This window comes from Nicotiana sylvestris, chromosome 1 (assembly GCF_000393655.2).
Source record: "Nicotiana sylvestris chromosome 1, ASM39365v2, whole genome shotgun sequence".
Taxonomy (NCBI): domain Eukaryota; kingdom Viridiplantae; phylum Streptophyta; class Magnoliopsida; order Solanales; family Solanaceae; genus Nicotiana; species Nicotiana sylvestris.
In genome coordinates, this window is record NC_091057.1 from 17669714 (window position 1) to 17697054 (window position 27341).

General features: G+C 36.9%; 4 protein-coding genes and 1 pseudogene across 4 annotated transcripts; 4 read left to right on the forward strand and 1 right to left on the reverse strand.

The window, feature by feature from the left end:
* The first annotated feature begins 1637 nt into the window (after positions 1-1637).
* Positions 1638-2126, forward strand: LOC138891091 (uncharacterized). The gene has a single exon (XM_070174062.1). The coding sequence runs from the start codon at positions 1638-1640 to the stop codon at positions 2124-2126; it is 489 nt and encodes a 162-aa protein (XP_070030163.1).
* Positions 2127-4159: 2033 nt separating this feature from the next.
* On the forward strand, positions 4160-4609 carry LOC104230401 (uncharacterized). Its single transcript, XM_009783192.1, has one exon. It carries the CDS (start codon positions 4160-4162, stop codon positions 4607-4609), a length of 450 nt encoding a protein of 149 aa, XP_009781494.1.
* Positions 4610-5858: 1249 nt separating this feature from the next.
* Positions 5859-12595, forward strand: LOC104230399 (guanine nucleotide-binding protein subunit gamma 1). The gene is made up of 4 exons (XM_009783191.2): positions 5859-6448; positions 11936-11988; positions 12063-12107; positions 12189-12595. Exons 1-4 carry the CDS (start codon positions 6332-6334, stop codon positions 12271-12273), a joined length of 300 nt encoding a protein of 99 aa, XP_009781493.1. The 5' UTR covers positions 5859-6331; the 3' UTR covers positions 12274-12595.
* Positions 12596-12747: 152 nt separating this feature from the next.
* On the reverse strand, positions 12748-15788 carry LOC104230400 (uncharacterized; annotated as a pseudogene).
* Positions 15789-16265: 477 nt separating this feature from the next.
* On the forward strand, positions 16266-17273 carry LOC138891099 (uncharacterized). The gene has a single exon (XM_070174071.1). The coding sequence runs from the start codon at positions 16266-16268 to the stop codon at positions 17271-17273; it is 1008 nt and encodes a 335-aa protein (XP_070030172.1).
* The last annotated feature ends 10068 nt before the right edge of the window (positions 17274-27341 follow it).

A 27341-nucleotide genomic window follows, 5' to 3' on the forward strand; every position in this document is an offset into this window, starting at 1 on the left:
ACTACATAACCTTTGTATATGGATTACATATTGTTCAACACAAAATGTCACTCTAGAGAAGCTTGAGGAATATGCCTTAATGGACCTTGGCTTATAATAGGAGATTTTAATAGTGTGCTACACGTGGATGACAAAGTGAATGGAACTCCAGTTCATCAAACAGAAATAATTGACTTTCAAAGCTGTCTTGATGATATTAGAGTGGGACAAATCACAAAAAGAGGGTGCAAATTTTCATGGAGCAATAAGAGGGATGTAGAGATCAGAGTGTATAGTCATATAGACTAGGCTTTTGAGAATGCTGATTGGTTCAATGAGTATAATGGGGTGGAGGCCATATACATACTACCAGGTTGCTCAGATCACACTCTTATAATGATAACTATTGATGTTGTTAAGGTAAAAGTGAAAAGGCCTTTTAGGTTACTATCTATAGTGATGCAACTACAAGAGTATAAAGAAGTAGTTCAGGCTACTTGGAGTCAACAGATTCAAGGTCATACAATGTATTCAATTTGAAGGAAGTTGAAGTTAGTAGAGCTACAAACTAGGGGCCTCCAACAAGAACACTCCTCAGTTGATCAGAAACTAATTCAACTCAGAGACACATTGAAGGAGGTGCAGGGGAATTGAAGCTAAATGAAGACTATTTCAACAATTTACTGATTGAAGGGGAAAGGAAGACCTTATCACTTATAGAGAAATGGGAAGAAATTCAGGAACAAACAATGAGGCAGAAGTCAGGGGCCACATGGATCAAACTAGGGGACTGCAACACTAAATATTTTCATGCTTACATGAGAGCCAGACAAGCAAGGAACAAGGTTAGTTGTATCTATAATGAATAACATATGAAAAACACTGAGCCTAAGCAGATACATAAGGAATTTATTCAGTTCTTTCAACAGTTACTGGGTAAAACAGTAGATGAATTGCCAGGAATTGATGTCAATATAGCAAGAAATGGTCCTTGTCTGACCCTGAATCAGCAACAGCAACTGTTACAACTTGTAACACCAGAGGAAATAAGGCAAATTGTGCAAAGACTCCCTAGTGACAAAGCACATGGTAGTGATGGATACCCTGCTGAATTATTTAGAGAATTTTGGCTAATCATTGGTAGGGAAGTTACAGAAGCAGTACAAAAATTCTTTGAAACTAGCAGACTACTGAAAGAAATTAACTGCACAACAGTTACTTTGATCCCCAAGGTTCAGAATCCTACCTATATGAAGGAGTTTGGGCTTATTGCTTGTTGTTCTACACTTTACAAGATCATTACTAAGGTACTTACAACTAGGCTTAAACTAGTTGTGGATTTATTGGTAGGGCCTTCACAATCTGCCTTCATAGAAGGGAGAAACATCCTTGACAATGTAATAATGGCTCATGAACTGATTAAAGGTTACACTCAAAAGGCAATTTCTCCTAGATGCATGATCAAAGTAGATATTAGAAAAGCATATGACTCAGTTGAATAGAGTTTCTTGAAATTAATACTGCCTGAGTTTGGGATACCATATAAGATGGTAACATTAATCATGTAATGTGTAACTACTATTAGTTATACATTATTATTGAATGGTAGACTAACTGACAGATTTGAAGCAAAGAAGGGGCTAAGACAGGGAGACCCAATGTCTCCATATTTGTTTGTGCTGGCAATGGAGTACCTGAACAGATCTTTGAAGACACTTATTCAAAATCCTGACTTTAACTTCCATCCTAAATATGCAAGATTACAAGTCTTACACATCTGCTTTGTAGATGATCTACTGATGTGTTGTAGAGCAGATGAAGTATCCATGAAGCTAATAATGGGAGCTTTTGATCACTTTTCTATTGTTTCTGGGCTACAAGCAAATCTGGAAAAGGGTTCATTATATATAACAGGAGTGCCTATGGACTTCAAAGATAAAATTCTAGCAGAGTTACACTTAACAATAGGCAAGATGCCATTAAAGTACTTGGGAGCTCCTCTATCCATAGGGAAACTCACTATTCATCAATGCATGCCACTAATTGAGAAGATTGTTGATAGGATCAGAAGCTGGACATCAAAGTTCATGTCCTATACTGGAAGATTACAACTCATTAAGAGTGTCCTATTTGAAATGCAGACCTAATGGACACAGGTATTTCTTATTCTAAAGAAAGTCATCAAGCTTGTCAATAGTATATGCAGGAGCTACTTATGGACTGGAAGTCATGATAATGCTCATAGAGCTCCTATTTCTTAGGAAACACTGTGCAAACCAAGAGCTGTTGGGGGTCTGAATATTATCAATTATGAGATATAAAACAAGGCTGCTTTGACTAAACTCCTATGGACTATAATGGCAAAAAAGGATAAGCTATGGATTAGATAGATCCACAGTCATTACATAAAACAGAATGACATTACTACCATGGATGCACCAAACCAGGCTAGCTGGTTAGTAAGGAAATTATTCACTGCTAGAGTGACAAGTGTCTAGCGTGTGTATAAATTAAATTCGTACTCTGTCAAATTATAGTATAGAAAGATTTCGAACCCACAGAGATTGGTTTATCTATTCTACAGACGTTTCTTGTTTTAATTACTATTTGAGAAAATCGGAAAGAGTTGAGTTGTAAATTAACTAACTAAAAATGCTTGAATAGAGCAGTAGAAAATATTTTATTTTTCACAAATATAATAAAAGGTGTTGGAATCTTGACTTTACTTAATATTTCTATTATATAGTAGAAATATTATTCTTCGATTTCTATTTCTCAAAAATATATCTATACCTCTCACGATTACAAATATATATATTATCACTCAAGTTGAATAATTAATTGCACTCCTCTCGGTTATACAAATTAATCTTCAAAATAGTAATACTAAAGAATCAGAAATATATGATTGAACTAAAACATGCTCTTGATAGTAAGTCCCTTTCGGTTACCCTACTTGTTATAACTGATTATTACACCATTCGCCTCTCTCGATTACAAATAAGTGTAAAATTAATTATAACATAAAAGAGATATATGTTACTGAATAAATATTAACATTTATCAATACTACATTTAACTATATTATTTCTTCCGTCTCTCTCGATTACAGAATTAATAAACAGTTAATATGTAGTACAAGATAGATAGATGTTAATAAATTAAATAATGTCTAACTGTAAAAGCAAATAAAAGTTAAATAAATTCTAGCTCAAGCATGCGAATTTGAGGAATAATATCTAATATTATATAGAGATATTAAGATCTGTCTTTCACCCAACACAAGAAAAGTTACTCCATACTGGAACTAGTACTAACAATGGAAATATTCTTGTCCATTAAATAAGAAAATAGAAAGAAATATTCAAGAAGAATAATTTTCCCTATTTAATTAAAAGCAGGAACTAGAGTAATTTCCTACACTGGAATTTATTTAGAAACAACAACTAAACCACTATTGTGATTTAAAAGAAAAGATAACTCGATACTAGTGAAAGAAGTAAAGTAGAGAAGTTTATTAAGAATTTGGATTTAGACTTCTAGCTCTAAGTTTTCTCTCTACTGCCATCTCCTAATCGACAACATCTTCTTATATAAGAAAATTTCATGATGACTTCTCGATTTGGTGCTAGATTTCTATGGCAAATCTAGATTTTGCATTTGCAGATATGAGAATTCGAATTCTCGATTTGGTGCTAGATTTCAATGGCAAATCTAGATTTTGAATTTGCAGAGACGAGAATTTTGCAATTCTAAGTTTAGATTTCATCGATTTCATCATGACAAATCGAGACTTGGTGCATTGTCACGGCAGTAATGAATCATAGCTCGATCTTACACTTCATTTTTGTATTTTTCTTGAATATTTATTTTTCTTTTTTCATGTTGCGCACGATAATTCTGCTATAATTATTCCTGCAAAATAAAGTTAAGAATATGGAGGAAACATGATAATTTATATATTTTTATGAAAGAAATTATGGAGTTAACATCTGGTAAAATGCACTTATCATAGAGAATGGTGGGCTAATGACTCAATAGTCATAGAGTCCTTTGCATTGAATGGAAAATTCAGTTTAAGAAGGCCTATCTACATGCTCTCCCAAGGTATCCTAAAGCTAAATGGAAATCACTAGTCATGTTGACTGGAATCCTGCCAAAGCATCAATTCATTTTATGGATGGCAATACACAGAAGGCTGGCTACTGTTGACAGATTGGCAAAGTGGGAAATTCAGGTGCCTCAATCATGCGTATTGTGTGAAAGAGATATAGAAGAAACACATGATCACTTGTTTTTTGAATGTCCATACTCACAAAGCTTATGGAAAGGAATGCTAGGATGGCTAAGATATCAAAGAAGTGTTGCAAACTGGGAAGCTGAGGTGAAGTGGTTATCTGCCAATGCTAATAATAGGAACCCAAGGAAGACAATCCTAGGAGTGGTATTTGCAGCAGTAGTGTACCATATCTGGATGGAACGCAATGATAGAAGATTTCAGAATCAGAAAAGAGAGGCCAAAGACAGAGCAAAAGACATTACCATCCAAGTGCACATAACAGGGCAACAGAAATGTAAATGGAAACCTGTATTGACTACACTAAATAGTTATCCTAACTGTAAACCATAACAAGTAGGATAGAGAAAGATCCACGATTGTTAGTAGTGGTCTTGTTAGACAACCTCTTGGTTGTATAGCTTCTTGTTTATTGGTTTGGTCATAAGACCTGCTACTAGAGTCCAAAAGTGCAGGTGATGTAAAATTGAAAATCTGGTTGAAATAAAAAAAGAAATCGACAAAAAAAAATAGAAAATTTGTAATATCATTTTAATACCAACATAGCATAAATGATGAAAATTAAGAATCTTAGCCTCTTTTTCCATATATTTGAAAGAAAAAACTTAAAGTGTTTGATTTACAATTTTGTTATTCTTTCAACTTTAACTTGAAATAAAAAGAATAAGAAATTTAAAAAATTGGTTTGAGAACTATTCAAGTGAGATAAAAATTTCACTCACAAACTTCAACTTTTTACCCAAGTATGTTTTACCTACTAAACCATGATAGATGCCTATTACAAAGATCAAGAAGATAATATTTGTGTTAGGAAAGTCTCGACTTTTACGTGTTGTAAGTTGGCTGCCTTAGGTAATGACAATGCCCTAAGAGGCATATCCATAGCCCATCAAGGCACTTGTAATGGCGGCAGTTCGCTGCCACCAATACTCTAGCTTATTATAAATAAATATCTTTATGCTAAAAAAAAAAATTACCCAAGTAAAATTCATATCCAAACAAATTCAAGTTTATTTTAAACTTCAAATATTTTTTTTTCCAAACTTACTTTCAATTAATTTCCGAACGCCCTTAATGGTACAGTAAGAAGAGCACATGAAAAAAAAATATCGGTATCTCAAATTGGAAACTGTTTAAAATCTATAATATATTAATAAATTAATTATCCCTTCAATGTATATATAACCAAAAAAAAAGATAAAAAGAGGTAAAAGGTGGTTAGTGATGATATTGAGATATTGGAGCTGACTGTTGACTGTTTGAAGGTGACAAATCAGTTTTCCAAGTGCTTAGCAACAACTCTGAACTAAACAGTGAGAGACTCCCCCTACCCCTGTCACCCCCACCCCCCGCAAACCTGGAGACTCCCCCTACCCCTGTCAACCCCACCCCAAACCACAAGCAAGAAGAAAAGAGAGACAAAAAAAGAAAGAATATTGGTGTAAAGTAGTAGGAGAGAAAAAGTAAATAAGTAAAAAAAGATTACCAACTTTTTCATTATTCACAAAAAAACCAATTGAAATACCAAAAAGCCAACTTTCCTTTTTCTTTTCTTTTTGGTTTCATCTTTCTTCTTCATTCTGTTTTGTCTATCCCCTTGGAACATTTCAATTCACTTTTGCAGAACAAAACAACAAAAGTAAACCACCCCACCCACCCCCCATCCCCACCCCACCCTGTACTACCGCCCAAGCACTCTCCTTTTACCTTCTGCATTGTCTCTTCAATTGTCTGCTACCCTTTTTTTCTGTCTATTGAAACAGTCCAAGAATCCCTAGTTTCAGTTACAGAATCTCAAAGTTTCTATTTTTGTTAATAAAAATTGAGTCTTTCGTGATTCTTTATCTAAATGGGATTCTTTTGTTTTTAGTTCTTGGACAGTTTTGTTAGTTTGTTAACACGATTTTGATTCTTTTAGGGATTTGGTCTTTTCATTTTTTATGTAATAAATGGGGTTCTGTTCTTATAGTGTTTGAACAGTTTTGTTAGTTGTGTATACATGATCTGATTCTTTAGGTAATTTGGAGCTTTTGAGAAGTGCGTGTGAGAAAAAGGATGCAATCAGAGAGCTCAGAACAGTTGAGATCGGTTGTGGCAGCAACTGATACAAGAGGGAAACATAGGATATCTGCTGAATTGAAGAGACTTGAGCAAGAAACTCGTTTCTTAGAGGTTTGTTTGATGTCTCTTTTGACTTTTTTTGGCTTTGCTTTTACTTTTATTTTGTATAATATTGGCCTGAGATGAGTTTATATGAAGTAATATGGTCAGTGAAAATACATATAGTCGACTCCAACTTGTTTGGGACTGAGGCTTAGTTGTTGTTTCTTGTTCCTTAGAAGTTGAAAATTTGATTGTTGTTTCTGGTTAGCTGAATATGGTTGTTGTTAATTGCTCTATTTGAAGATACAGTTTGAATTTTTTTCCCTTCAGGGGGTTCTTCTGTTGTATTGGTATAATGTACAGGTGGAAGTAATGAATTGTGTTTAAATCTATTGTTCTATGTGCCTGCTAATTTGGGTGAAAAGGGTTGACCATCAACTAACAAACAGTAGAGCTTTCTTTACTTTAATTCTGAAAGGAGGGGGTTTTCGATGTTTTTGGTTTATTTGATGTGTTCATGTGACATGAGCTGTTTGATATCTCATATAGTAGTAAGTTCTTGATTTGTGGAAGCCTGAAGCGTGTGTCCCCTTTTGCATTCTAGGTGTAGAAGGAGGAAATTCTTTATGTTTTGAAGTGAAATCTTAATGTCTTTGAGAGTTGAATATGAGCTGTTTGAGTATGTATTAGACTTGACATTGAGTTTTGAAGTGAATTCTTAATGTTTTTGAGAGTTGAGTGCTAATTGTTTTGAGTATATTTGGGACTTGGCCTGGAGTTGTAGCGAGACCTTTTGAAACTTGTTTGAGAAATGGGACATATAGGGAGAAAATTTGTTGAGTTTTGAAGTGAATTCTTAATGTTTTTGAGAGTTGAGTGCTAATTGTTTTGAGTATATTTGGGACTTGGCCTGGAGTTGTAGCGAGACCTTTTGAAACTTGTTTGAGAAATGGGACATATAGGAAGAAAACTTGTTGAGTTTTGAAGTGAATTCTTAATGTTTTTGAGAGTTGACTATTAATTGTTTTGAGTATATTTGGGACTTGGCCTGGAGTTGTAGTGAGACCTATTAAAACTTGTTGGTCAAAATGGTACATATAGGGCTCACTTATGTCTCATTGGAGCCCTGTATTGAATTTCAACCATGAATTCTAGCCGTCTTTAAGCTTTAGTTCTTCGTTCTTTGTTTAGATGGTTGAATCCATGACTCAGCTGTTTTAGTTTCTGACTGCTGGTTCAGAGTTTGCTTATAAAGCTGCCGCATTGCAAGCGAAATACTTCGGATACTGTTTGATCTGCCTTCACTTTTGTGCTGCTGAATAGATTTTGAAGGTTGATTTAAAAAAAAGATTGTGCTGGTAGAATATGATCAGGCATGGACAGATATCCTCTTTCTGTAGACATCTGAAGTCAGAAAGTAACATAGTGAACTTAGTTTCTCTCATTAAGGAACTGATTCATTCAACATAGAATGTCAGTGGAGGGAGTGTCTGGTTATTTAGGACCAGGAGCGCTACTTAATTGATGTTGGAGTTGGAGAAAGAAGAAACGACAGAGAAGAGACGGAAATCTAAAATGTGTAGAAGAGTAGGAAAAGCATCACTGGATCACAAACCAATCGGAGTAATTGAACTAGAGTTCCTTCACCGCCTGCTAATAAAAGAAGTTGCTTTCCTGTTGTTTTGGCTTTTCCTGACCGTGAATTTTGTTGGTCATTATGAGGAGTAGATCGTAAAATGTGAACTTTTGAAGAGTTTTATGGTGGTCAGGGGTTTCTTGCTGTGAGGATTTTTGGAGATGACAAATTATCGTAGTTTTATTTGAAAGGAGACAAATGCAAGGATATTCTCTGACTACGCAATGAGTCTTCGGCAACTTTCCATTAGTTCTTAGCTTCAGGCCTTTTGTCATTTCATAATGGCTGAGAAAAGGGCTGGAATGTTATACTCATTTCCATCCTTTTTATATGGCGGTGTTTGACTGAACATTGCGTTCAAGATGTTAATTTGACTTTTATGTACATTAGTGCTTGTGGAGAAAATATTAAATAACAGTGGAAAAGCTAGTTTAATAGAAGAAATATTACATCAAAGTTTAAACCTTGGATCGTTTGATGAATTTGAATTCTTGAAATTTGTGAAATCTGTATAGAAGTGAAATGGTGTCAAACATGTTTAGACATTCCAAAATGGAGTGTGTCTTAAGATTAGGACGTAGGGAGTAATAATTTGAAATTTAAATGTTTTTATTGTTCTGTGGCTAATGTACTACATAGCCTCTTCTCTCTTTTCTTACAAACTTTTTCTTGTTAATGAACAGCGAAAATGTCAAAACTACTTAATAAAAAAAAAGAAAAACAAAAAAAGGAAAGATTATCCACTTTCCTTCTCTCATGCAAGACACATTTAACTCAGGTATTAGCCTTGGAATTATACTAAAAGCGAACCTATTAAGAAAGAAATAAGAGAGACAAGAAAGCATCAGTTCAATCACAAAGATCCACACTTTTGGTACCTACTTTGAGTTGGAAGGCCTCTTCAATGCTAGAATTAACTTGATTCTACTAGATCAGTTGTCACTCCTAACTCACATTTTAATGTGCCGAATTGATCGAAAGTTATCAAATTGTTGCATGATTGATTATTCATGGATCCCATGAAAAGCAACTTGACTTGTGATATCATGGGGTGAAATTAGTCATCCACTATCAAGGAAAAGGTATTCAGTTAAACAGATAAAAATATACAATCTACTGTAATAATGTCAGAGAGGCAAAAAGTCAGGCAATTTCTTCCGTTCTACCTAAGTATTATCGGACGGGATTATCCAATACATGTAATGGTGAAGGGATGCATAAGGGGATGCATGCAGGTAATTGGTGGAACAGTTAAGGTGTGCAATGTGGTACCGATACCACCATTATCAAAATTAAAAAGAGAATATAATGTATTGAGGTGATTTCTTTCCACTACATTATATTGACAGTAGTATATTCTCAGTAGTAGCAGTAGAAAAAAAGGAGAAAAGATTGGCACAGTGATAGCGGTCGTTATATGGTGGGACTGGAGAGAGTTGTGGTGAAAGGTCATCTCTGTAGGATTCTTTGAGTGGATAATGCCTTGATCTTATTGAGGCTTAGTAAAAGATCTGAATGAACTAAATCTTTCTAGAGCAAATAGGTGGTCGTGAAAAGAAAAACAATACAAATTTACTTAGTGGGTTGAGATTTGAACAATTCAATTTCTGATCCCTTATAAGTAGAATTCAAAACTAGGCCTTAGCGTTAGTCGCAACTGATTGGTTTGTCTGACTGAGTTCCAAATTTTAATTACAAATATAATGTGAACCTCTTAACAGACGCCAGAAATCATTGAAAATTTTTCAAAACGTGATTTATGAATGAACAAACTGACGTTGGGATGGATCTTCATTTTACTGCTTGTGCTGATGTTTTTCTTATTTTCAGCTTGTGCTGATGTTTTTGCTTTTTTCAAAAGGTGTTCCCTTTATATGATGACCTAGTCCTGGTGGATTGTTGCTGAACTTACCTTTGCATCTCTATGATCTTACATGTCAAACTTGGGAAATAGAACTTGTCAAACTTGGTGGATTGTTGCTGAACTTACCTTTGCATCTCTATGATCTTACATGTCAAACTTGGGAAATAGAACTTGTCAAGAGAAACACAGAGCATCTGCTGCTCGTTCTTCTGAATTAAAATGTTTTATCCTCAGAGCAAGAAGAACATATTTGGTAGAGTTACTTCAAAGGACTTCGAAAAGTAAGCTTTTAGGTTTATGTACCTGGGAACGGAGTTCTTAGAGAAGGATGTTTCGTCCTTGTTGCAAAAGTTCAGATAACTCTTAGTAAGTGAAGCCACAAAATAATGGCAATCGAAAGTCTTTGCCTAAATGAATTATGACAACCTCTTGATAAAATGCATTGTAGTATTAAATGTATCAGTTAAGAAGTACATATAAAGACCAAGTAGTAGTATTTGTAGTTTCAGATGTGTAAGGTGAGATGCTAGTTGGTTTTTTGCAGATTGGGAGAATTCCATATGCAGATTTTAATCTTGTACTGATTTACTATTGGTAATAGAAAAATTATTTACCAAAATGAAAAAGGCACATATATGCAATATTTACAATTTCTCTGTATATGTGTGTGATTCTTCAAAAATTGTTCTTTCCCATATTTTTCTGCCGACTCGTATATCTGTGAGATGAAGGTCATTTACAGTGATCAATCATATATTCAGCTAAAGTATCACATATTGATAGAGAACTAGAAACGGCATGACCTTTTGGGCATCATATCTTATATAATTTCTTTGTTAATGGGAGAATCAAATCTTTCTCTATTCATATTGTGTACTCGTATCCACTAAATATGTGATATCCCATCACACATCGCAACACAGAGTTTTAGATGATCTGTGAGATGAATGTTTAGGATACGAGCTGATTCGAATTGTTAATTAATGGTCTTTCAGCGAGTAATTCTCAATTCCGTGTAACCTGGTTAGATCCAGAACTAATCATTCACGGAATTAGGGAAGAATGTGTTGCAGTGCTGAACATCAGTCACAGAATTTCTCACTATATAAGATTTGAATTTTTTAAACCATGTTTGATCAGTTGAAAGCTACCAATCATTCAGTAACCTTACATATTACATATGCGACTAGCAGTGCTGGTACGAAATAACAAGTATCTTTCTGTTATTTAGATATGTATTACGTGGAACTCGATGCGCTTAGCTTTTCCTCTCTCTACTTCTTTGATATTCTGATCATTGTGTTTGCACCAATCCAGAATGGGATTCGTGCAACCACTAGGCTGTGCTTGAGCATCTCCAATGTGGTTGACAAATATATCTAATACTTTTAACCGTCTAGTATTCGCAGAATACTTAATTGAGTTAATACTTGGTGACATGTCCAGCTTGTACAGATGCTAAGCTAAGACTTAGGAGGCTTAACGTGGGTTGTATTATATATGTCTATTGAGACCAACATAGTGTAACTTTAATAATACTCTTGATTTATTCAAAAAAAAAAAAAAAAGGAAAGTTATATGCTACTGATGCGATCAGGAGTTAGAATTTGACTGTCCTCGTTATAACTTTTTTGTTCTTCTATATTCGAGCAAAGTTCTTATGGTCAAAATCCTGGAACATATTTTATAGATACCTTGCCAACTATTTGGTCGCATAAAGTCCAACAGAATTTTGTGAATATGGACCTGTAATCGGACTTTGTTGTCTGTATGTTCAGTGTGATGCAAAATTAAATTTTAGTTTGACAGCTGCAGTGACTTTTTGTTATTTCCAAAGCTATCTTCTGCATGTCGTGTAGTTTCTGGCGGCGTTGTCCAAATGTTCTTTGAAAAGGCTTAAAACTAGATGTGGTTGATCACCGTTGCTTTTCATGTGTCAACATCAGAAAAGATGCTCATATTTCTTATTGATTATTACTTGTCTATTGAAGTCTTCTTTTGTTGTCTGTCTATCGACAAATTTATTTACTATTTGCCGATGATGTAATATGTGCAGGAAGAACTTGAACTGCTCGACAAAATGGAAAAGGCATCAACTGCTTGCAAGGAGTAAGTACTAATTATCTGTTTGTGTTCAGTGCGCGTTATGGTTATCTAACTTAATTCTGTTAAATGGACTTTAGGATGCTAAGTAATGTGGAAACAAGGCCAGATCCATTACTGCCAGTGTAAGAATTATTACTCTTGCTTTAGCGCGGCGTATCATGAGTTTTGTATTTTGTTAATTTATTAAATATTTTCTATATCAGAACACATGGTCCAACAAATCCTTACTGGGATCGATGGTTTGAAGGTCCACAAGATACATCAGGTTGCAGATGCTGGATATTGTAATCACTCTTTGGCCGACTTTGGAGATTTTCCTTGATTGGAGACGAAGTTGAAGTTGGTACGCACAGCGTGTTGCCTAACACAGAGATGTCTTATCAAATGTGTAATGAAATGTTTCAATGTGCAGAAAATGACATTTTTTATATCCCTTAAGAGTTGAAATTCAAGATTCTCATCTTTACTGATAGGTCACTGGTAGCATTGTGCAGATGACAATTTTCTATTATAACATCATATTGACAAGTATTTGCTTGTGGTTAGAAATGATTTATATTACTGACTGAGTTGCTATCCTTTTGATCAGGAATGACTGTTATTTGTTTTATATCTCTTCGATAAATACAAAAGGCATGTTTTTTATCCGACTTATCTCCACAAGGTAGGGGTAAGGTCTGTGTACACGCTACCCTCCTCAAACCCCACTATGTGGGATTATATTGGGTATGTCATTGTTGTATGTTTTTTATCCGACAAGCTCTAGCTTGTTGCTTTTCCAGTAACTCGCTGTGCAATCCACCCTAAACCATCATATAAACCTTCGCCGGTGAGGGCACAGCAAGCTTGAATATGCCAATCATGGTTCTTGATACTATGAAGTGAAAGTGCATCAGTTATTTCTGCAGATGTCATGGCATCTTTAAGGTCTTGTTTGTTTGCAAATAGTAGTACAACGGCATTCTGCAGATCCTCATGTGGCAGCAGTCTAACGAGTTCGTCCGTCGTAATGAAAATCCTGGCTCTGTCTGTGCTGTCAATGCCAATGATATACAGTACTCTAAACTCGGTAAATGGAGAAAACACCAGGAGAAAATGGCAAAGATGATTGGATGTGGAATGAGTTGAATTCATGACATTGTAATCTGCAGAAATACGATGCAAATAAAAGCTCCTAATGTTCTCATGCAAAGTTGACAGACACACACAGAGAGGGAGGGAATAAACAAGTACATACTAAAATTATTGATCCTTGTTAAGCTCAGGTTAAACCACTTCTCCAATTTATCAACGCAGACACATGATGGTGATAAGATCACAGTGCAAGAAACTTTCCTTATCCTTTTTTTATGATGGTGTCTAGGTCAGCTTGTGCATACCTCGACTATTCCACTGGGTAACTGTTATTTATCTATCTATATATATACATACACATACATACATATCATCCCAAAAGAAGTGACCTCTACTTAAAGCTCATCAAATACTATTCTCTTATTCCAGCGAGCAGGCTGCCCCAGAAAGGGCATTTTCATATAACTAGCCACCTACAGCTCCACCTTAGACCTAATATAATTTGATGCATATTGACATGACAAAAAAAAGTATAAACGTGAGAGTAATAACTCAAAAATACAGTAGAAAAACATAAGGTACTAGTGAATGTACCTCGAATCGAATGTTCTTGTAAACAAGTTCCTCAACGTTGCTACTGTAGATAATAAATTTGCGTCGAGAAAATAAAATCAGGATCGAAAAATATTGCAACAATTGTAGTATTTTATTTCGAATATCTGAGTGTACAATCTCTATGAATCCTCTGATTCTTCTTTTCAATAGTAAATAAATTCAAAGATCTTTGAGCTTGATCTTGAATCTATATTTGTTTCCACGAACGATGATCTTGTTCTTGAGCTTGAGCTTGATTGCTTGAACTTGACCTTGATTTGTTCTTCGTTCTTGAGCTTGAACTTGATTTCTTGAAGCTTGAAACTTGTGGAGGAACTTGCAGCGTTTGATTCACGAGCTCTTTCTTGTTTCTTGTTATAACTTCTGGTATCATTTCAAAGTTATCTTTTCTGAGTTATGAAGACCCCTCTTTATAGTTGTGGGAGAGAAGAGTTGTGATAAGAACAAATTATTTCCGGCCAATCAAATTGAAGTGCGACATAGCCGCATTTGATTGGCCAGAACATGTCACTTGCACACATGGCGCGATTTCATGGGCCTTTTAGTGTGACTTGGTATGCCTTGTCATTTTGACACGTGGCACAATCCTATTGGCTCTTCCGCTTGACTTGGCGCGCCACGTCATTTGACACATGGCACCAGACTGGGTCTCTAGAAAAATGACATCTTGGGCTTAATAAAGTGGGCTCATTACTCTAGCCCAATGGATTAAGTCTTATTTATTTAATCCATATATATTGGACTAATATAATTAATCTAATCATATTAGCCCATAATATTAATTTGGACCAAATATATTTAATTGAAATCAAATCCAAATTTCATATGGATTTAAATTCAATACAATTTTAATTGATTACAGCTACCAACAGTAGGATTACTAGTAACGACCTCTCCTAAATGCAACTTGTAAAGTATCGTCGTTTTTGCCAGTGTTATCTAATCCAACTACCACAATCATATACTTCTTTGCTGGGAATAACATGAACAAGAATCTCGATACGAGAAAGCTCCCATATTTTATTTTAACGTTCAAATTATAAAACAATACGTACTCAATATAAATACTAAAACATTAAATCACATGTTTATGTATCTGAATCAAAATAACTAATAACCTTAGCAGAAAAAAACTGAACCTTGTGATTCAGAGTTTTAAAGGGATCATCTTAATAAATATAAGGATTTAGTGAATGCGATTCATAATTCGCAATTATTGAATGTGTTTATATGTCGCAATTGGTGAATGCGACTTATAAGTTAGCATTTACTAAGGCCCTTTTAGAAGTCCCATCCTGCTATTTTGCGACTTATAAGTCGCATTTATTGAATGCAATTTATAAGTCGCTTTATACTTCCTTATTAGTTACATATATACTTTTTTTAAAATTTTACTTTTTGCTTATTCTATATAGAGAATTAGAAGAGGTTTCTCCTATATTGATTATAAAATTCTTCGACAATTAGTTACTAAAAGTTTAAAATATTTCAACTGATAAAACACTACTAAGTGTCAAAGTCTCATATGCATCAATGAATTTGCACGTGGGAAACGAACATTATTTGGTTGAGATTTAAAAAAGATTAGTATTTGAAGTTGTGTTTGCAAATAAAAATACAGTTGAAGTTTTGTGAGTACAATTTTTATAAACTCCTAAAGGCTATTTTTCAAACTTAAAAATTCTATATTTCAAGTTAGAAATTGAAATAATGGCCAATTTGATAAACAAATGCATAGCTATTTAAAATTCTCCAAATATTATTTTAATTTTTGAGCCAAAATCTATAACCAAACAAGTCATACATTTGTCCAAGAAATTGATAATTATTGCTTAAATATAGTTTACCATCATAGGAGTCTCAGAAAGGATAGCGATCTCCCCCTGAAAAGTATTACGACTATAAAGAGAAGTCTAGATTGGAAGATTTAAAATTTTGAAAGTAAGTTTAGATATAAGTAACGCTGTTAGAGTATTAGATAAAGGTTGATTTTGTATTTGAGCCATTTTTGTAATTAGAATTGGCCCATGTTGTATTATTTTGTAATTAGATCACCGGGTCAAGACTCACTATTTATAAGTGACCTTCTCACTATTGTAAAGATGGATTTTCATTTTGCTCAATAGAAAAATATCTGCTTCTCTTGAAGCTTCTCTTAGCTCATGAACCCTATCTTCGATTTTGTCATTTCTTCTCTAAATCTTTGTACTTAACATGGTATCAGAGCATAGATTCTAGTAGATCATCTCACTTGCTTCCGATCGATGTTAACCTTTACAATTTTTATCGAGTTTTGGTTTTGATTGCATTTACATTGGATTAGGGTTTTGGTTGGATTTTCGTCGGATGATTTCATTGTATTCTTGCTTGTTTCTACTGGATTTCAATTTTCTATGGATGTTTTGTCTGGACCTGGTTGATCTATTCGTCTATTTTCAGCTAGGGTTTCCTCGTCGGTATTTTGCTGCGCCGTCGGAAATTTTGTTCACAAGGTTGTTCTCTTTTCGGTTACAAAAGAGGGGGTAAATCATTTTTTCTTTCATATCTCATAAGTTTGTTGATTGTTTTGTTATTGTAATATTTTTCTCTCAATGCCGAACGATAATCCTGCTATTACACCTTCATCTTCCTCTGCTGCATCTCGTACTATATTTCATGAGGATGACTTTGCACATTCGTGTCATCCACTATATGTGCATCCTTCAGATGTGCTAGGAAGCTCCTTGGTTTCTAGTCCATTTGATGGAACCTGCTATGACAGCTGGAGGAGAAACATCTTAGTTGCTCTCTCCATTCGTAATAAACTTAATTTTATCAGTGGTACCTCTACAAAGTCACTTCCTGGGTCTCCTCTGGCACGACAGTGGCAAATATGTAATGATCTTGTGGTGTCATGGTTGGTTAATTCTATGTCAAAAGAAATATCTTGTAGCGTAGAGTATTTTGAATATGCTAAGGATATTTGGTGTGAATTAGAGGAGAGATATGGTAAGACTGATGGGGCCAGAGTCTTTGAGCTAAAGAAAGAGTTAGCACATATCTCTCAAGGGTATTTAGACATAACTTCTTATTTTAACAAAATCAAACAACTCTGGAATGAGATAGCAGTTTATAAGGTCAGAGTTTGTACTTGTGGGGGTAAAGCTGTTGTGGATGAAGAGCAGAAGGTTTATCAGTTCCTTATGGGTCTGAATGATACCTACATGCAAACTTGCAGCAACATTCTAATGATGAAACCACTTCTATCTGTTAGAAATGTGTATAACATCTTATTATCTTATGAGAAGCAGAGACATGTGTCTTCTGCCTCCCAATTCTCCACACAATCGGGTTCTTTCAATGTTGGGACTTCTAAGCCATCATTTCCCTCCAAGGTTTCTTTTGAGGCTCCCATGACTTCTCTTATTTGTCAATATTACAAGAAGCCTAGACATTCTATAGACAAATATTATAAGTTGTATGGATATCCTCCCAATTTCAAGTTCAACAAAGGACCTCCTCCTCGCAGAATTGCTGCACATGTTGAGCTTGAATCCTCTTGTGGTTCCTCTGTGCCTGGTGGTTCTGATGGTCCAGTTGAGGATAGGAGTCCTCTGTGATACCTGGACCTACCAAGGATCAATACTCCTAGCTGATGATCTTATTACAACAATCACAAATCTCTGTTCCCCACATTCTCCACCTCTCTTGGCTTCTGCTAACTTTGCTAGTAAGCTCATGTCTTATGAGGGTATTTCTTATGGAGCTTGTATGTTGTCTAGTGTGAATGGTATTGTTTGGATAATAGACTCTGGAGCTACTGATCATATGACTTCCATTAGGAGTTTGCTTTTTGATATAATCACTCTTCCTGTTCCCTGCCTTGTCTCTTTTCCAAATGGGTACAAAGTAAAGGTTACCAAATGTTGGTTCTTTAGCTTTATTCCCTGACTTAATCCTTCATAATGTTCTTTATATCCCTAGTTTCAAACATAATCTTATATTTGTCCAGAAGTTTTTGTCTCATTGTGATAATGTAATACAATTTACCAAGTCTGCTTGTACTTTTCAGGGCCCTTCAGTGAGGAAGCCGGTGGTGCTTAGTAGACTGGACAATGGACTCTACAAGTTGTTTCAGCATATGACTTCTCCTGTTGAGTCTGTTAATGTCAATTCTTGTTCTTCTGTTGTTTCTTCTTTACCTCTAGTGTCTAATAATGTTGTTGCTGACAATTCATTTATAAATACCATGGTTGATTCAAATAAAGTGAATAATTCTGATGTTGTTTGGCATTATAGACTTGGACACATTCCCTTTTCCAAGATGAAACTTATTTCTGGTCTTGATAATGGATTATCTTCCAAACAGTCTTTCACATGTCCCATTTGACCCTTAGCAAGACAAACTAGGCTCTCTTTTCCTGATAGTTCTATTCAGTCCACTCATTCTTTTCAGCTTATTCATATAAATACCTAGGGTCCTTACTCCACTCCTACTCACTCTGGTTCTAAGTACGCTTCCTTACTATAGTAGATGACTATACTAGGGCTACCTAGACACATCTGATGGGGGCAAAGAGTAATGCTTTTGATTTGTTAAAGGCTTTTATTTCTATGGTTGAAACACAGTTTCAAACTATAGTTAAGACTGTGAGAAGTGATAATGCTTTAGAGCTAGGATCCTCTTCCTATGGTTCTCTTTTCTTTTCTGAAAAATGGATCATTCATTAAACCTCTTGTCCTCACACTCCACAACAAAATGGTGTAGTTGAAAGAAAATATAGGCATTTGCTAGAGACTGCCAGGACTCTTTTGTTTCAATCTCATCTTCCTATAAAATTCTGGGGTGATTGTCTCCTTACTGCCACTTATCTGATAAATAGATTTCCTTTACCTCTCCTCAAGAACAAGAGTCCTTATGAGTTACTCTTTGGCAAGACTCCTATATACTCTCACCTTAGATCCTTTGGGTGTCTTTGCTACTCAACTGTGTCCAAACCCCATAGAGATAAGTTTGATCCTAGGTCTGTCCCATGTGTATTCCTTGGATACCCTTTTGCCAAAAAAAGTTATATACTTTACAATTTGTCTACTAAATCTTGTTTTATCTCCAGAGATGTGAATTTCCATGAACACATTTCCCCTTTTTCCAAATCTTCTACTCCCTCATCCCCTATCTTGCCCTCTCCTCTCATCCTTGGCCATTTCTTTGATGATTAAACTTCTCCTTTATCTCCTTCTGTTCATGTTTCTTATTTTTTGGAAATTGAGGTTGTCTATTGTGATTCTGGGGTACTTCTTCATCAAAAGAAGTTTATTCATGACTTATTAGAGTCATTTGCTTCTTTTGTTGTTGTTTGTTCCCTTGTTATCAATGAGAATTAAAGGCTTTTATTGGTGATCCCTTGCCCAAGCCTGAAGAGTATAGATGCTTGGTGGGCAAGTTGAATTTCTTAACACACAAGGCCTGCTATCAGTTTTGCAGTTCAACATCTTAGCCAATTCTTGCAAACTCCTTGTGTTCCTCATATGCAGGTTGCTTTACATCTTTTGAGGTATTTGAAAGGGACTTCTGATTTTGGGTTGTTCTTCAGTAACTCTCCTGACCTTTCTTAAAAAGTATATTGTTATAGTGATTGGGCTTCTTATGTTGATAGTAGAAGATCTGTAACTGGTTTTTGTGTTTTTCTTGGTGATTGTTTGGTGAGCAGGAAATCCAAGAAGCAGCTTGTGGTCTCTTTTTCTGCTGTTGAAGTTGAATACAGGCCCATGAATAAAACTGCAGTTGAGGTTACTTGGCTTTCAAGATTGTTATCTGATTTTGGTCTTCCTTCTTCCTCTCCAATTCCTTTGTATTGTGACAACCAGGCTGCTTTGCACATTGCCCGTAATCCAGTCTTTCATGAGAAGACTAAGCATATAGAGCTGGACTATCATTTCTTCAGAGGCAAGATTGGTGATGGGCTGATTAGCTTGGGTCATGTGTCCATCGATGCTCAAGTTGCTGATATTCTTACCAAGGCCCTTCCTGGCCCTGCTCATCATTTTCATCTTCGCAAGTTGGGGGTTCTATCACCCTCCAACTTGAGAGGGGGTGTTAGAGTATTACATAAAGGCTGATTTTGTATTTGGGCCATTTTTGTAATTAAAATTGGCCCATGTTGTATTATTTTGTAATTGGGTCATCGGGTCAAGGCGCATTATTTATAAGTGACCTTCTCACTATTGTAAAGACGGATTTTCATTTTGCTTAATAGAAAAATATCTACTTCTCTCGAAGCTTCTCTCAGCTCATGAACCCTATCTTAGATTTTGTCATTTCTTCTTTAAATCTCTGTATTTAACAAACGCGTAAATCCAAAATAGAAATTGAGAATGATAAAAAACTTAGGTGTGTATGTATTAGCGATCATAAATCGCATTCGACAAATGCAACTTATAAGTAGCATATAAGTTGTATTCACCATATGCGACTTATGGCCTGTATTATTATTGATATACATCTGTTCTTTTTATTATGTTTTATCCTTAAGTCACAAATGAATTTTTGTATAGATTTAATAGTATAAAATTTTAATTATACTATTAGTGTGTATTGTAGACAATAAATTTGCGTCGAGAAAATAAAATCAAGACCGAAAAATATTGCAATGATCGTAGTATTTTATTTCAAGAAATATGAGTGTAAAATCTCTATGATTCCTCTGATTCTAACTTTCCAATATAAATTCAAGGGCCTTGAGCTTGATCTTGAATTTTAATTTGATTTATCCGTCGCGAACACTTTGATTGTTGCCACGAATTGTATCACGAACAAGTAGCCTTGATCTTGAACGCCTTGTATTTAATTTGACTTCGTTCTTGATCTTGAATTGTTCTTCGTTCTTGATCTTGAACTTGATTTGTTCTTCGTTTCTTGAGTTTGAACTTGATTTCTTGAACTTCAATTTAATTGCTTGAAGCTTGAAACTTATAGAGAAATTTGTGGCGTTTGATCCACGAGCTCTCTCTTGCTTCTTGTTATAACTTCTGGTGTCTTTTCTGGGTTATGAAGACCCCTATTTATAGTTGTGGGAGAGAAGAATTGTGATAAGAACAAATTATTTCCGACCAATCAAATTGAAGTGCGACATAGCCGCATTTGATTGGCCAGAACATGTCACTTGCACATGTGGAGCGATTTCATTGGCCTTGTAGTGTGACTTGGCATGCCTTGTCATTTTGACACGTGGCGTGATCCTATTGTCTCTTCCGCTTGACTTGGCGTGCCACGTCATTTGGTACGTGGCACCAAACTGGACCTCTAGGATGATGACATCTTGGGCTTAATGAAGTGGGCTAGTCACTTTAGCCCAATTAAATGGGCTAGCCCAATGGATTAAGACTTATTTATTTAATCTATTTATACTAAAATTATACAATTAATTCAATTATATTCGCCCATATATTTATTCGGACCAACAAAATCCAAATTATTTTATGAATTTAATTTTAATAAAATCCGTATACCTACCAATGCCCCCTATTTCAAGACTTGTCAAAATATCAACTTATCAATTTTAAAAGACGAGGCTCGAAGTATTAATGAATTGATGAATATCTTAATTCGGGAAATAAGTTTATTTGAAGAGTATTCATCTACGTGACCAGGAATTTCAATTTTTTTTTTTAGGAATTTCAAATTGATGAATTGATTGTTGCGTTTACAACTGCCTACTTATCTTAAGAATATTCATCTATATCTATATATATATATATATATATATATATATATATATATATATATATTAAAGCAAGAAAGTTATCATATATAATTGACATTATGGTTAAGTCAAGTGGCAAGCTAATAAATATTAAAAGATAATTTTGAATTTATAGATAAAGTTCTAAAATTCGAATTTAAATTAAAAATAAAATTTATCTTTTTTTATCATGTTATCATACTTAATTCGGTTAATGATCATATGCAATCATGTTAGGAACTTTTGTTATTTTTTATAATTATTTAAATACTACTTTGCCTCTAGCAAAAAAAAAAAAACTACTCCATATAACTATTAAACTCTTTCACATTTAAAATCTTATAAGTATAGTTCTTTGAAACACTGTAGCTAGATTTGAATAAAACGAAGTTCTTTTAAAATAAATATAATATATATGGTACACGTCTATGTTTATCTAAATAACAAAAAAGAGTTTACAAAACCAAATAAAAGTTTACTTACATATATAATAAAGTAAACATACATGCTGGAGAAAGAAACATCACAAAATCAGTCAATATTAATGTAACGACCCGGCCAGCCGTCTCATGAGTTACCGCTCCATTTTTCCCATTACAGCTTCTTTATGCTTCGTTATCCGTGTTTTGTGGTATCGGGTTGGTCGGATCGAGTCCGGAATGAGTTTAGTAAAGTTTGAGACAATTAGTCTCTTTTAAGAAGGCTTAAGTTGAAAAAATCAACCGGATATTGACTTATGTATTAGAAGGCTCGGAAGTGAGTTCTGATGGTTCGGTTAGCTTCGGGAGGTGATTTGTGACTTAGGAGCGTGATCGGAATGGGTTTTGGAGGTTCGGAGTAGAATTAGTCTTGAATTGACGAAGTTGATATTTTGGCGATTTTCGGTTGTTAGGCGAGATTTTGATATAGGGGTCGAAATAGAATTTCGAGAGTTGCAGTAGCTTCGTCGTGTCATTTGGGATGTGTGTGAAAAATATCAGGTCATTCGGACGTGGTTTGGTTGGGTTTTTGATCAAAAGCGTATTTCAGAAGATTTTTGAAACTTAGACTTGAATCCGATGTGATTTGATAGATTTGATGTTGTTTGAGGTGTTTTGATGATTGTGACAAGTTTGAATAAGGTATTGGTTTATGTGTGTGCTTTTGGTTGAGGTCCCGGGGTGGGCCTCGGAGTGATTTCAGATGGTTAGTGGAAAGATTTGAAACTGGGGAGATTGCAGAAAATATTGTTGCTTCTGATATTTTTCGCACCTGCGGTTTGGGGACCGCAGGTGCGGCGCCGCATAAGCGGAGAGTTGGCCGCAGAAGAGAAAATTTGGACAGGTGTGCAGATACCGCAGAAGCGGTCAAGTAGCCGCATCTGCGAAGCCGCAAATGCGAAAGTCCTATCGCAGATGCGATTTTGGGTTTTAAGTGAAGGACCGCAGAAGCAGTAGTTTGGCCGTATATACGGTAATGCAGAAGCGGGCATAGTACTGCAGATGCGTAAAGGCCTGGGCAGATGAATTAAAAGAGCCCTTCGCGAATTTTGGGTTATTTCACCATTTTTAACTTCGGCTTGAGAGCTTTTGGACGATTTGGAAAGGGATTTCAAGGGAACTTCGTTAAGGTAAGGATTTTGGACCTTAAACACATTTCTATCATAGAATTTCATGGATTAAGGCTGTAATTAAAGGAATTAAAAGGTTAAAATTGGGGAAACTAGGGCTTGAGAACTTAGGCCTTTAATTGTGGATTTGAAGGACCATTTGGAGTCGGATTTGAAAATTTTTGATATGTATGAACTTGTAGAGAGATAAGGAATCTATTGATGTGAAAACTTCTGATTTTCTAAAAGTGGGCCCGGGGTCGGATTTTGGTAATTTCGGGATTTGTGCCCTTTGTTGATTGTTTTTGCTTGGGCTTTGTTCCCTTAGCATATGCTGACGTACTTGTTCTGATTTTGGATAGATTCAACGTGCGTGAAGGCCGATTCGAGGGGCAAAGGCATCGCGAGCTAGGGATTTAGCCGGTTCGAGGTGAGTAATGATTGTAAATGATGTTCTGAGGGTTGAAACCCCGGATTTACACATCGTAGTGCTATATTGAGGTGAGACACATGCTCGATGACGAGCTTGGGGTCGTGCACTATTGGGGATTGTAACTTGGTCTGTCTCGATTGATGATTTTACCGCGTATTTGACTAAAACTTATTTGCTATCATCATGATTTGGGTTGATTGTCATATTTGGGCTTTGTGCCAACTATTTTAACCCTTCGGAGATTTTTTATTATTATTTCCTCACTGTTTTGACTTATTACATGAACTCAGTCATATTATTTTCCACTGTTTTACTACTCAATAATTTTTACTCAGTTTTAAGACTTAAATGATATTTTTAAATAATGCTTTGGGCTGAGAAATACTGTTTTACTATTGCTTGAGGGGCTTGTGATGATTTTTGGACTGAGTAAGGTCGAGGGCCTAGTTGTGAGGATACATTGATACTGATATGAGGCCGAGGGCCTGAGATACATAAATATGCCACGAGGTGGCTTGATTGATATGAGGCCAAGGGCCTGGATTTGATGCAACGAGATGGTTTGATATTGCGCTTGGTCCGTAAGGGGCCCTTCCAGAAGTTTGTACACCCCCAGTGAGCGCGAGTACCCATTGCGATGTGAGATTGAGCCCGAGGGGCTGATATTGTTCTGAGATTGAGCCCGAGGGGTTGGTACTGTTCTGAGATATTGCCCGAGGGGCGGATTCGTTGATATTGTGCCCGAGGGGCGGATTCGTTGATATTGTGCCCGAGGGACGAACTTCTATATTTTTACTTACCTGTCAATTACTTGTTTTACTTGAGGAAAAGGGATTTTACTTGACTCTTCATTGTTTTACTGTTTAAAGTAATTTTTTTACTGCTTCAGTATAGAATGCCTTGTGTTTTACGTGTTTTCTTACTTTCAGTCGTTATTTGCATTTGTTACTCACTAAGTTGGAGTACTCACTTTACTCTCTGCACCATGTGTGCAGATTCAGGCGTAGCTGGTACCGCTCCTGAGTGTTGGTTCCTCCAGTTCCAGGCGGTTTTCGGAGACTACGAGGTAGTTGTTGACGTCCGCAGCCCCGTGTCTCTACTTCTCTATCATTTCTGTTTCCTTTCAAACACTTGTAGTAGTTTATGATTTTAGTAGACTAGTATTATGGTTTAGATATGCTCGTGACTTGTGACACCCTGGTTAGGGCTGTGTCGGGTTGGACTTTTCGCACTGTTATCGATATTTCCGCTATTTAGTATTGTTTAAATCTTGTTTAGACAATTTTTATGTTGATTAACTGCTTTAAAAGTTGAGTTAGATTGAACTGGTTGTCCTTGTCTTCACGAGAGGCGCCATTACGACCGGGTTCGGGGTTAGGGTCGTGACAAGTTGGTATCAGAGCCTAGGTTACATAGGTCTCATGAATCATGAGCAGGTTTAGTAGAGTCTCGCGGATCGGTACGGAGACGTCTGTATTTATCCTCGAGAGGCTGCAGAACCTTTAGGAAAACTTCACATTCTTGAAATTCTTATCGTGCGAACTTGTTGATCTGAGTACTAAACTTCTGTTATTCCATTCTCTCACAGATGGTGAGGACACGTGCTACCGGCCGGGGTGGACGACCACTAGTGCCACCAGTTGAGACCACCAGAGGATAAGGACGCAGTCGTGGTCGTAGCAGAGGCAGAGCAGCGAGGACAGACTCTGTTGATCCACCAGCTGCCCCAGCTCAGGATCAGGCTCCAGCTATGGATGCTCCAGCAGCACCAGTTCAGGCACCAGTTGTGCTCATCGTGATTTCGGGTCTTCAAAAGGCCTTGGCACAGATCTTATCAGTTTGTACTGGCCTGGCTCAGGCGGTTTCAGCCACTACAGCCGCATCTACTTCACAGGCCGGGGTAGGCAATCAGACTCCCGTCGCTCGCACACCTGAGCAGGTAGTGCAAGGACTTCAGGCGCTGGGGGCACATCCAGCCCAGCCGATCGCAGCTGCTCAGGACTATATGGTTCTTGTCATGCCGGAGGATGAGCAACATAGATTGGAGAGGTTTGGTAGATTACAGCCTCCGACCTTTAGTGGCGCAGAGGGCGAGGATGCCCATGGCTTTTTGGATAAGTGTTAGAGGATGCTTCGTACTGCCGGTATTCTGGAGACCAGCGGGGTTGCTTTTACCACCTATCAATTTTTAGGAGCTGCTTTTACTTGGTGGGAGGATTTTGAGAGGCGTAGGCCTGTTGGTGTAGTGCCCCTTACTTGGCAGCAGTTCTTCATTCTCTTCTTGGAGAAGTATGTGCGGCAGTCCCGCAGAGAGGAGCTGCGTAGACAGTTTGAGTGATTACGACAGGGGGATATGACTGTGTCACAATATGAGTTGAGGTTTTCTGAGTTGGCTCGTCATGCCATCTGGATGGTTCTGATAGATCAAGAGAGGATCAAGAGATTTGTTGATGGTCTTACTTACCACCTCCGTATTCTTATAACCAGAGAGACGGTGATTGGTGCTACCTTGGAGGAGGTTGTTTATATAGCCCGTGAGATTGAGACTGTTTGCTGTCAGGAGCGAGAGGAGAGGGAGGCCAAGAGGCCTCGAGAATCTGACAACTATAGTGGTGCTCCTTCGAGGGGCCAGTTCCAGCACAGTAGAGGTCGTTCATTCAGGCCTGCTCAGTCAGCTCGCCCAAGTTATTAGGGGGCATCTTCAGGTCATGGTTATCATGGATCTCAGCAGGGCCAGTCCTCACTCAGTGCCCTTCCAGCTCATATTTCATCTCGTGCCCCATCGATTCAGGGTTCTTCTATGCCGAGTGCATCAGCTAGTCACTCCATTGCGAGGGGTTCCCTTCAATCCCCTTCTCCAGCACCTGGGAGTTGTTATGAGTGTGGCGAGATGGGCCACATATAGAGGTAGTGTCCTCGTCGTGTTGCTAGTTCGTCCCAGCAGAGGGGTCAGTCTTCGGCTTTAGCGTTAGTTTCTTCACCACCACCCGTTCAGCTAGCTAGGGGTGGAGGTCAGTCGACCAGGTGTTGCCCCAGAGGGAGAGGTCGATCAGGGGGTGGTCAGGCCCGTTTCTATGCCGTCCCAGGCAGACCAGATGCTATTGCTTCAGATGTTGTCATTACAGGTATTGTTTCAGTCTGCCACAGAGATGCCTCTATACTATTTGATCCCGGTTCCACCTTTTCTTATGTGTCATCATACTTTGCTCGTTATTTGGGTGCACGCCGTAAGCTTCTTGCCTTACTTGTTCATGTATCTACCCCGGTGGGCGATATTGTTGTTGTAGACCGTGTGTACCGGTCATGTGTGGTGACTATTGGGGGTCTGGAAACCCGAGTGGATCTATTACTATTGAGCATGGTGGATTTTGATGTCATTTTGGGCATGGATTGGTTATCTCTGTGTCGTGCTATTCTGGACTGTCATGCTAAGACAGTCACATTGGCTATGCCGGGTGTGCCACAGATCAAGTGGCGAGGTGTGACTGATTATGTTCCTAGTAAAGTGATCTCTTTCTTGAGAGCCTAGCGTATGGTTGGGAAGGGTTGTCTTTCATACCTAGCATTTGTGAGGGATGTCGGAGCTGAGACTCCCAATATTGATTTTGTTCCAGTTGTGAGGGATTTTCCTGATGTGTTTCCTGCAGACCTATCGGGCATGCCACCGGACAGGAATATTGATTTTGGTATTGAACTGGTGCCGGGCACTCAGCCCATTTCTATTCCGCCGTATCGTATGGCACCAGTGGACTTGAAGGAATTGAAAGAGCAACTTCAGGAGCTCCTAGATAAGGAGTTCATTCGGCCTAGTGTGTCACCTTGGGGTGCGCCGGTTCTGTTTGTGAAGAAGAAGGATGGCACAATGAGAATGTGCATTGATTATAGGCAATTGAACAAGGTAACAATTAAGAACAAGTATCCTTTG

Excerpts from the sequence above, each read along its gene's own strand:
- LOC104230399 (XM_009783191.2), top strand. The coding sequence starts at position 6,332 with ATGCAATCAGAGAGCTCAGAACAGTTGAGATCGGTTGTGGCAGCAACT. Across the intron at positions 6,449-11,935 it reads AAGAAACTCGTTTCTTAGAG|GAAGAACTTGAACTGCTCGA; the intron begins GTTTGTTTGATG and ends TAATATGTGCAG. Across the intron at positions 11,989-12,062 it reads GCATCAACTGCTTGCAAGGA|GATGCTAAGTAATGTGGAAA; the intron begins GTAAGTACTAAT and ends AATGGACTTTAG.
- LOC104230401 (XM_009783192.1), top strand. The coding sequence starts at position 4,160 with ATGGCAATACACAGAAGGCTGGCTACTGTTGACAGATTGGCAAAGTGG.
- LOC138891091 (XM_070174062.1), top strand. The coding sequence starts at position 1,638 with ATGTCTCCATATTTGTTTGTGCTGGCAATGGAGTACCTGAACAGATCT.
- LOC138891099 (XM_070174071.1), top strand. The coding sequence starts at position 16,266 with ATGCCGAACGATAATCCTGCTATTACACCTTCATCTTCCTCTGCTGCA.